Here is an 11046-nt window from a genome sequence, read left to right on the forward strand (position 1 = left end):
GTGTTTATAGTGTGTGTCATAAGTAGCATGTGGAGTGTTTTGTTATGGTTCTTTAATTGTCTGGTTTTACTGTGTTTAAGAAGAACTGAAGTGATAGTTTTAATGTCTTCAGTTTCAAAGATGAACACAGTTTTGCTTCCTCTTCCACACACCAACACATAGGCAATGTCAGGACATTAGTTGGGGGTCTCAGTTTGTGTGTGTGTTTGTTTGTGGGCACATGCACAGGAGTTTGCAGGTGGTTGCACGAGTCTGAGTTTTAAGGTACATATATGAGTGCAAGGGAGGAAGGCATATGGACATAAAATATAGGCATTTTTGGCAGTGTGCGTACTTTACTATTTAAACAAGCAGACACGGAAATGTTGTGACCGTTTTCAATATCCCAAATGTTTACAGTGGGGCCTCGTAAAGATAACAGCATTGCAAAAGCTGATGCTTTCAAGAGAGGTATAATGTATGCATTGTCCCAGTGTTATCTGTTTTAGATGTTGAATGTCTGATAACAAATTTTATTTAAGTCATATCTCTGACATTGTCAAATGTGACAGAGGTTAAAGAATGGGGCTTTGAACAAGAGGGTTTGCAGGTTTGATTCCCAAATGGGACACTGCAGTCAGACTGTAGTGGAAAGTATTTCATCTGAATGTTTCCACTGCGACAGCTATATTAAAAGATATGATGAAGCATGTAAAGTGCTAGAAATTACCCTGGGTTAGGGTGTCTGTCCAATGAGCAAACAAATGATGTAAAAATGACCGTGGGTTTGCATGTGACGCAGCATAGTCCTTAATCTGCCAACATCACATTCACACAATCACTCTCCCTCTCCTCGCAGGACGGCATGAGGAGGTTATCTGGATATGAGAACATGTTTGCCACAAAACGTAAGGACCCAGAAAAACGTTTTTTGTTGTTTTTAAATTTTGAAGAAAGGCCAGGTGTGTTTGTGTGTATCTATGTGTGTGTGCATTGAAGTGTACACCATGGAGAGAGGTCCGTGTCAGAAATTGCCACTTTGACCTCTGACATTATTTGTGCCTCTGATGTCTGTCGAAGTGCTGCCCTTCTGCCAATTTGGACTGGGTAGTTGAGCCTGCAGTACTGAGGGGTTATGGAGAGAGTGGAACGTAACGCTCTGTTGCACAAACTCATTGATAATATGTTCCAGATATGAATCAAGAGCAATATTATTTATAGCACCAGGCACCTGGAAGCCAGTGCTTACAATCTGAGTAGAAAATGCAATTGGCCCATGAGCTAATTCCAGTACAGTACTGAATTATTTGTGTGTGTGTGTGTGTGTGTTACGACCTCGTCTAGGGTGGGGTGAACATAAACTCGACATCCTCCAACACCTGCTACCGGAACAACACACGCACACTCTGCGTACTTCACGTCAGCCTTTTTAATCTTTTTTTTTTTTGTTCTTGAACGAAAAATACTTCAGGGGTGAGCCAGGCCAAAATAATGACCAAAAACACAACTAACTGGGGAATAGGGAAGCTAGCTAACCTACCGAAAAGAAAGCAAAAGGGAGGAAAAGGGAGAGTGAGGTCCCGGTCCTGCCCAGAGGCCGCTTTTCAAATCTCCCTGCCTGTCTTCCAGCCAATCACCATGCTCCGACGATCGCGCCGTAACCTGGACGGGGAGCAAGAGGAGGAGAGAGAGAGAGACACACACTAATACGTCCTAGGACGTAACAGAGTGTGTGTGTGTGTGTGTGTGTGTGTGTGTGTGTGTGTGTGTGTGTGTGTGTGGGTGTTGATTCCAGAATTTAAAAAAGAAAGGCTCCTGTTTAGAAGGGATATGTATTTTGTTGTTTTTAATTCATTACTTGCATGTCCCTTTTCAATACTATTCAGATATCTACACGGTCACATATGAATTCAGTACTTGAAAGTAAATTCTTTGAAATGATATGAAAGCAATTTTAATGGTTAAACAAGGTGAAATGCATTAAATATATGCACAGCTGGTTTCTTTGATGCTGTTTTTAAATGCTGTCCAGATGCTACAGTGTGCCCTGTTCAGCTCTCACTGTTTCTGTGTTCACTGTGTTTAGATATCACTATGTTTGCAGTTTACCTATGTTCAAATTTCACTGTATTTTTGCTTTGCCTTTGTTCAGATCTCACCATGTCTGTAGATTGCCTGTGTTCAATCCTCTCTGTGTCTGTGTGTTGCCTGTGATGAGTACTGACTTCCTCTGTGCTTTGTCTGTGTTCTCAGACCCCCATCATATTCCCAACTACCTGATCACGCCACTATCGCTCAGCGATATCCCCCCACAGGTAGCCCAGATCATGGAGAATGAAGAGTCCTGGGATTTTGACATCTTCAGCTTGGAGGCCGCCACCTTTAAAAGGTGAGGACTGGGCAGAGGCTACCGTTAACCCAACTCAGGAACAGGCCCTGGATACTTAGTGACACTTAACCATCCATGATGATGTAACTCATGTTAAATCAGGGAAGGTTGTCTAGTGTGATGAGTGTAGTAGAGAGTATGTGAAAGTAGATCTAGTGCTGTCAATGTGTTAGAGTGGACCTGTGACTGAAGCTCAAGTGTCAAACATGCTCTTAAGTGCAGTCTTTATCATGTGCAGTGCAGTTCAATTGAAGTGCAGTGTTTGTTATGTGCAGGGTTTATGTGCTGTGCAGTGTTTGCTATGTGCTGTGCTGTATAAGGGCAGTGTTTGAGTTATTATGTGACATTCGGCTCTTAGGCCTTTGCCACAACCTCCGAGCATGTTTATGTGTGTTAGGGTGAGCATTCAGCATGAATGTGAGTATGTGTGATCATGAGTTTGTGTGAGATTGAGACAGTGTGTGTACATGAGTTTTAGAGTGTGTACACCAGTTTTAGCATACGCGCTAAACGGCTAATCACACCGCTGTGACCGTATGCATGAAAGGGTTTCATTTCCAATGCACCGACTGTAACTACAGACATGTGAGACGCAGATATAGTTACCATTGCTTCATTTAGGCAGAAAAAGTTAAAAGTTATAGTTTAACCACTCACTAATGTTAGCGGTCTTCCACTGATAAACATGGCATTAGCTAGCTTTGTGGGTAACCTCATTTAGCAATGGACAGCGTTATAAGCTGCTGTAAGCGATGTTGCCAGAGAATTTTTAGAAGTGACATGGAAGAAATGATAGGACCGTTGTTTGTTTACTTGCTAGTACTGCTACACTGTTTCATAAATAAACCTACAATCAAGTCTGTCAACAGCTTAGCCTACACCACTCAACCACCGTAACGTTAAACGTAATTTTGATGTTTGACTGACGGTACCGGCTTTCACGTTACTGCAACAAAACCAGGCATGGCTGACACGAAGTGATGGGGGATATTTATTATTATTTAAGTAATGTATTTCATGTGACAATGATCAATTTACCATGAACACAGAAGATCTCCATCGTGGGCTACCCTGCTCGACTCTGCTTGTTAGCTGATTGTTGTGATTTGTGGCGTTCCAAACACGTGTGTTGCCAACAGTGGAGTTGAAGTGTGCCCTCTGCTGGACAGACTACGCAATGACAACACTCATAACATGGTTGAAGGATCCATCTTCCGTCTCTCCGTTTCTTTTTTAATTGTCATTTATCGGCCGTTATAAATGCCAATACCGATTTATCTGCAATTAGCTTATATCGGCCAATAATATCGGCACGCCGATTTATCGGTCGGCCTCTAGTATATAGAGCAAAACAGCAAGGATCAGTGGCCTGTTCTCATCTTATAGTGTTATAGTGATCTTATATTGTTCATATTATTGCATATATGTAGTATTATAGTTACAGTGGATGTAAAACATCAACACACCCTTATGAAATTGCAGGTTTTTGAAAAGTAAAAACAGAAAATAACAACAATGTAAATGTCAGACTTTTTCCATCTGTAATGTGATCATCCAACAAACAAAAATCCAGAGAAAAAACAAATAGTTAATTATTAGGAACATTTTAAATGAAAAAACTACAACACCCTGATTGCCTTAGTCTGCACACCCTTTCCAAATGGGGGCTCTAGCTGTGTTCAGAGTTAACCAATCACAGTCAAAATCATGCCTGTAGGTAAATAGCATACACCTGCCATCAATGAAAGTGATTCTGATTAAACCCAGATTAAAGTCAGCTGTTGCTGTAGGATTTGCTTGAATGTTTGGGGTTGCATCCTACTGGGAGAGCCATGGTCCGTAAAAAATTGCCAAAGAAACTGTGAGAGCTAATTGTTGAAAAGTACCAATCAGGAGAGGGATATAAAAAAATATCGAAGGCACTGGGTGTAAAAAAACTATCATCAATAAGTGGAGAAAATGTGGCACCACAGAGACATTGCAGAGATCAGGACGACCCTCCAAAGTTGATGAGAGGACGAGGAGAAAACTTATCAGGGAGGCTTCCAAGAGGCCAACAGCAACACTGAAGGAGCTACAGGAACTTCTGGCAGGTACCGGTCACTCCTTGCATGTGACCACCATCTCTCGTTTTCTGCACATGGCTGGGCTATGGGGTAGGGTGGCAAGACGGAAACCCTCTCTTACAAAAAGGAACATCCAGACCTGTCTAAATTATGCCAAAAGATTCATTCAGTCAAACCAAACCATGTGGGAAAATGTGTGATGCTCTGACGAGACAAAGGCTGAATGTTTTGACATAAATCATAAAAGATATGTTTGGCGCAAAGCCAATAAAGCTCAGCATCCAAGGAACATCATATCAACTTTGAAGCATGGTGGTGGTAGCATCATGCTTTGGGGCTGCTTCTCTTCAGCTGGGTCAGGGAATCTTGTCAAGGTAGATGGGATAATGAATAGCTCCAAATATCAAGATATTTTGGCACAAAACCTGCTGGCCTCTGTCAGAAAGCTGAAGATGAAGAGGAATTTCACATTCCAACATGACAATGACCCAAAGCATACATCCAAGTTGACCAAGGCATAGCTTTAGAAAAGGAAAATTAAAGTCTTGGAATGGCCCAAATTCCAAAGTCTAGATGTGCAAAGTTAATAGAGACTTATTCACAAAGACTTGCTGCTGTAATAAATGCAAAAGGTGCTTGGAAGATCACATCACAGATGGAAAAAGTCTGACATTTACATTATTTCTGTCTTTACATTTCAAAAACCTGCAATTTCATAAGGGTGTGTAGACTTTTTATATCCACTGTATATATTACATAATAAATAATATTATTAGTAGTAGTAGTTATAATATTATGTTTGCAGTTATAATAATTTGTGTTCTGTAAGTGTAAGTGTGACATTTTAAAGTTGCACAGTAAAGGTTATGTGCCATTATTTCTCTCTTTCTCAGGCCGCTGGTGTATTTGGGTCTGAAAATCTTTTCACGCTTTGGAGTGGGTGAATTCCTCAACTGCCCCGAAGCCACATTGAGGGCATGGCTACAAGTGATCGAAGCCAATTACCATGCCAGCAACGCTTACCACAACTCCAGCCATGCTGCTGATGTGTTACAGGCCACCGCCTACTTCCTCTGCAAGGAGAGGGTAAAGGTGCGAGCCACCACCATGCTCACCCCCCCCCCCCCCCCCCCCATACTAATGAGCTCCACCACCCTCTGCTTGGCCCTGACCTCCTGATGCTCTCGCATGACAGCTCAATCTTACGTAGAATTTTTACAGTCAGCTGTCACATCAGTTATGGTGTGTTACCAGTGTCCTTTCATGTGGTTTTGAAGTGACTGCTGTTATAATGCTTTGGCTATAGCCTGTTAGAGTTCACTTAAAGAGACATGCTTAGCTGTATAGTTGGCAAAAACACCTGGATTGAATTAGAGAGCCAGAGCAGACAAAAAGGAATGTTTGCAAATGTCAGGCACCCTCAGTATGAGCTGGACAAGATACCTTTGTAATAAAATGTTTTTGTTTTTTCATGAGATTTAAATCTCCTCAAGTCTGTTACTGCTGAGTTAGTGTTTATGTTAAACCACTGTTTATGAAGTGATTGTTGAACCATTGATATTGATTTGCAGTTTTCTTGGCTTTGTTATATACTGCTAGACTGACTGCTAAGTAAACTGTGGCTCTTAGCTTGGGTAACCCAGATCATGCTGTTATCCTTTATGGTCGTTTGTTTTAGGCTCTCTTGAGCGAAGAATTTGTGCTATGATCTTTTTTGTGATGTTTGATTCACAGGCAGCAGTCATGGCCAGAAGGTGTGCATGTGCCTCAGGGTGTGTCTGCCTGTGCATGTGCACACATTTGTAAGAATGCAAGTGTGTGTAACATATGCCAGTAGGTCTTACATTGAGGAGAAGTGTTGAAGTATCCGTTAATTTGAGGCAGAAGCATGCTGAGGGGACAACCAGGAATGTTGTCCCATGGCCGTGGATTTGGGGGGACCCTGTGGAAGACTCAGATTAGTTTTATCATTCTGACAGATTTAGTCAGACTCTACATGTATGTCCGTGACATTGTTTAATTGTATTAATCATTAAACCACATTTTGCCAAACTGACCGACTACATTTCCCCCATTTGTATTGTGAAAATCAGATGTCTGCATGGACGCTAGCCACTCTGGCCAGTAGACTGAAATTTCTGCTAGTTTGGTCAAAACTATTACCACCCCATTATTTTTATTGTAATATGCAAGCTCAGCAAGGTACATATTGTGCTTTTAAGTGATACGGATACAGTAACTTAACATAAACAATAACAAGGCTCTTTCTGTTGAGCTGTGTTTAAAGCAACTGTTTACAGCAACAACTCCCCTATGTTTTAAAGGTGAAACCAATTCTATTTTATAAACCAATATAAAACAGTTATATTCTGTTCTCACTTGCCTGTTATATTCTGTTCTCACTTGCCTGACTGGATAGTTACCTTATTACATTGGTGATGTGGCTGGTAATGGATTGTATGACTTGAATGTGGTTATTGTAAGTTAATAAAAAGTTAGCTAATTTTCACTAGGCTTATTTTCAAGAGGTTTGTCTGGTGGCTGGCAGTGGGAGTTGGGAGGGGGGAGGAGGGGGTACCCGCACGCACAAGTAAATGTAGACTGAGCTTCTGACTGTCATCTATATCGCATCTGTCCGCAGCAAAGCCTGGACCCCATCGATGAGGTAGCTGCGCTTATTGCTGCCGCGGTGCACGATGTTGACCACCCAGGCCGCACAAACTCCTATCTGTGCAATGCGGGCAGTGAGCTGGCCGTCCTCTACAATGACACTGCTGTGCTGGAGAGCCACCATGTCGCTCTGGCCTTCCAAATCACTACCCGTGACGACAAATGCAACATCTTCAAGAACATGGAGAGGTGAGGTCCCCAGGGACCCAGGTGGGGTGAGGCCACAGCTCCTCCATTTGGACGCAGACAGAGAGAGTTCAGTTTATGTAAAGACCTTCAAGCATCTGAGTACTTTTGTGTACCTTTACTGATTGCTCCATTGGGTAATTGCTTGTCCTAACTGATCACTGATCACCCTATGGATGGTAGAAACTGTACCTTGAAGGGGATGAAACAGCTGTGCTTTTAGCATGCTTGCTAATTGAAATAAGCTCCCTGAGAGATGGCCAAATTGCATTTATCCCAACTACATAAATCTCTTCTATGGGGCTATGGTATCCCATAGCTTCAGGTGAAGTCTACACATATTCACCCACACACAAAGAATAGGATTTGTTGGAATGAGAGGAATGTCGCTTTCTGTAAAAAAAAAAGTTTTGCAAAAATGAAAAGTCAGTGGATGGGAAAAATTAGTCATTAGTGGGAAAATGCACTTTTTGGACCTGTCCTTCATTTGAAAGCCCATTACTGAGCTTTATTGCTTCATTAATCACTGTTAATTAGCAGGCAAGAATACACACAGTTCTTACCATCAATATTTCAGTCATTTCAGTATAACGTACTTACTCTATTCACAATTCTGAACTTGATATAGATTTCAGTTGCTGGCAGTACTAGTGAAGAAATTATCTCAGGAAATGGTAAAAGAATTTCAGATTCAGAATCTACAAGAATAGGAACAAGATGTACTTAGTGCATTAAAAATGAACAAATTTAATGCTGTTGGCATCTGTCATGACTGCATAGACCCCAATGAGATTTGAGGTTTTTATGTCAGAGAGCCATCTGTGCACATGTCTGTGCTGCCTTTCACCCACCAACCCCACGGCATCAGAGCAGTGAGCCAAACCCAAAGACGTCTGGGAATTGTATTGCATTTCCTGTTTCTACCTCTCTCCTTTGTGACCAGAAATGAGTACCGCTCCTTGCGGCAGGCCATAATTGATATGGTCCTGGCAACCGAGATGACCAAGCACTTCGAGCACGTCAACAAGTTTGTGAACAGCATCAACAAGCCCCTGGCTGCTTTGGAGGAGAAAGGGGTGAGATGGACTTTAAATTTAAGGTGGAGGGAAACATGAGGGGGAAGACACTGAAGCTCCAGCAAGATGCAGACCTTCTCCGGCACGATGATGTTGAATGACATTGCTCTTCATTCGGTGAAGTGACTTGTTAGTTGTGGGCATGGATTTTGCATGTTCAGTGAAATGTGAGAATGTTGATTTTGGTGTAGAGGAGGGACTCCTGGCTGACAAGTGCTGGGACTCACTGGGCCTCACAGAAGGCCATGTAGAGTGGGAATTTTACAAGCTGGCAGCAGCTTTCCCAGCTTAGTGTGGAATGCATCACAGGGTGGTTTTAAAGGAAAACCTGCCCTCAGAACTAGTTTCCCCAGTTTCCCTCCACTGACACAGAGCACTAACTGCAACTCAGAAACATAGATTTTAATTTGGCTTTTGTGCTGAGGTGAAGCTTTGGTTTACCCATTTTGTATGATAAAGCACCTGGTGCAGCCAGTTTGCAAAATTTGCTTCATTGTCAAGTTTATAGATATATTTTAGCCCCGCTTGTTTTTTGATATTGCATGAGTGCAGTGAAGATGCACCTGGTGTTCTGACAGTGATATGGAATTTCATGGTTTTTTTGATGCTGATTTCAGGGCAACGGAGAGGAAGATGCCACCAAAAGCATTTTGACATCTCTGGAGAATCGCATCCTCATCAAGCGCATGTTAATCAAGTGTGCGGATATCTCGAACCCATGCAGGCCGCTGGAGGTGTGCATTGAGTGGGCCGGACGCATCTCAGAGGAGTATTTTGCGCAGGTAAATGCATGCATCGGATTGTAGATATACATGGTTTGTTAATGAAACTGTGGACATTGAGTAGGCCAATCTGGTTGTGTCTCCACTCTTGGTGGCACAGACCGATGAGGAGAAGAAACAGGGCCTGCCTGTGGTGATGCCTGTCTTTGACAGGATTACCTGCAGCATTCCCAGGTCACAGATATCCTTCATTGACTACTTCATCACGGACATGTTTGATGCCTGGGATGGTAAGTGGCTTCAGATCTACAGCCTGCGCCTGCACCACACTCACAATGCCATATTCATGTTTGAAAGTGACTGTGTTAACATGTTATGGTAAGTCTTCAAGTAACGCAGCCAGTTGTCCAAAAGCAAACTCAATCAACTAATACACATTGCATGCAGTGCCTCTTTTAAAAGCCGGTGTAATTTGCTTTGCTACATACTAGTTAGTTTTTCTTTAGTCATCACCTAGATTCATAGTGCTTCCATATGCCATGCCATAGTCATTTCTGCATGATACAAGTATTTGTGTGCCATGGCTCTCTTGCAGTGTTTGCAGATCTCCCAAACCTCATGCAGCACCTGAACAATAACTTCAAGTACTGGAAAAGCATGGATGAGCAGAAGTTATGTGGCCTGCGGCCACCCGTGGAGTAATTGTCCAAGGATGCATTGCCCATTTGCAGAGCAGTCATCTTGGTTCCCCAATGGAGTGTCACTCTATTTGCAGATTCCATAACTCATGAGAAAGAAAGAGAGAGAGAGAGAGAGAGAGAGAGAGAGAGAGAGAGATTAACATAAGGCACTAGCTTTATAAACATAAGTGTAATGAAAATACAAGAATCTGAATAGACAGGTACCTGCTTTGCTGGGATGGTCCTACGGGTCACATTTGATGTGGGTACAGACTCTGTCTGCAAAAAGCATGTCAGAAAAAACTATTTCACTCTGCTACCTTTACGCCAGTTTCAGGTCCCTGTCAGATTGCAGGACAAAGAAAAAAACTGAAATTGTGAGGTGGTTCTGCTACCCTCTGAGAGAATGCCCTGCCTTGGGGTATGTGGAGTGGTGCGGTGCAGTGAGACACCACTGGGTGTCCCTCTAGAGTTCACACTTACTGTAAAAGGGGGAGCTTCAGCTTCTCTTGCTCGCACACTCCTCCTACATTCTTCTCTTCATTTTGTACTGTTTTTTTTTTTTTTGCTTTGTTTTGTTTTACCCACCTCCATTAGCATACATCTGATAAACCAGGGATTTTTGAGATTTGTTGTTCCACATTCAAATGGTGGAGTGGGCTGTTATACATGGAAAAGGCAGGGGAAAGGTGCAGAAAATCACTCATCAATCTCATAAGCATTTGCAAATAGACATATTTTGGTATGTTTATTTTCTTTCAGTTTTAAACAATTCTATAAAAATGAATAAGTAATTGCATACAAAACACAAAAAAGCCAAAGCTGAATGTATGTGAGTCATACCCTTTAGCATACATTTCATTAATGTAAAGGCATTTTTATTTTCGTAATGCAAATACCAATTAGAATTACACTTTTATATTGCACTGTAAAGAACAATGAAAATGTATGTCATAACAATTTGCAAACTTGGGTGCTTTGTTTTGGCGAATAAGCTGTGCAGTTGTTGATTGTATGGATGTGAGAGTGTGTTTTCTTGGTTATGACTGGCTGATGAGTCATGCTGTAAAGCACACGGCTTTCAGAAACAAATGATTGTTTGAAACAGAAACAAATCTTTGAAGGTTTTGTTGTTCCTCCCAGAAATTTTGTATCTGGTTTGACCTACTGAAAGACTGCCTTATTTTATACAGTATTTATATAATACACCCCACTGTGTAACTGCAAAGAATGTCTGAGTTTTTTTTAATCTAGTCGAAAATTTTCAGACAAATCTTG

At 41.9% G+C, this 11046-nt stretch overlaps 1 protein-coding gene across 2 annotated transcripts in view; it reads left to right on the forward strand.

The window, feature by feature from the left end:
- Positions 1-10471, forward strand: part of LOC118781743 (high affinity cAMP-specific and IBMX-insensitive 3',5'-cyclic phosphodiesterase 8A-like) — a 54272-nt gene extending 43801 nt beyond the window's left edge. For both annotated transcript variants that reach the window (XM_036534769.1, XM_036534770.1), the window contains exons 15-22: positions 839-887; positions 2233-2368; positions 5328-5526; positions 7076-7293; positions 8234-8366; positions 8984-9148; positions 9249-9378; positions 9684-10471. In XM_036534769.1, the coding sequence (XP_036390662.1) occupies positions 839-887; positions 2233-2368; positions 5328-5526; positions 7076-7293; positions 8234-8366; positions 8984-9148; positions 9249-9378; positions 9684-9790 (1137 nt within the window). In that variant the 3' untranslated portion in view covers positions 9791-10471. The remainder of the gene's footprint in view (positions 1-838; positions 888-2232; positions 2369-5327; positions 5527-7075; positions 7294-8233; positions 8367-8983; positions 9149-9248; positions 9379-9683) is intronic.
- Positions 10472-11046: the final 575 nt, after the last annotated feature.

This window comes from Megalops cyprinoides, chromosome 8, assembly GCF_013368585.1.
Source record: "Megalops cyprinoides isolate fMegCyp1 chromosome 8, fMegCyp1.pri, whole genome shotgun sequence".
Taxonomy (NCBI): Eukaryota; Metazoa; Chordata; class Actinopteri; order Elopiformes; family Megalopidae; genus Megalops; species Megalops cyprinoides.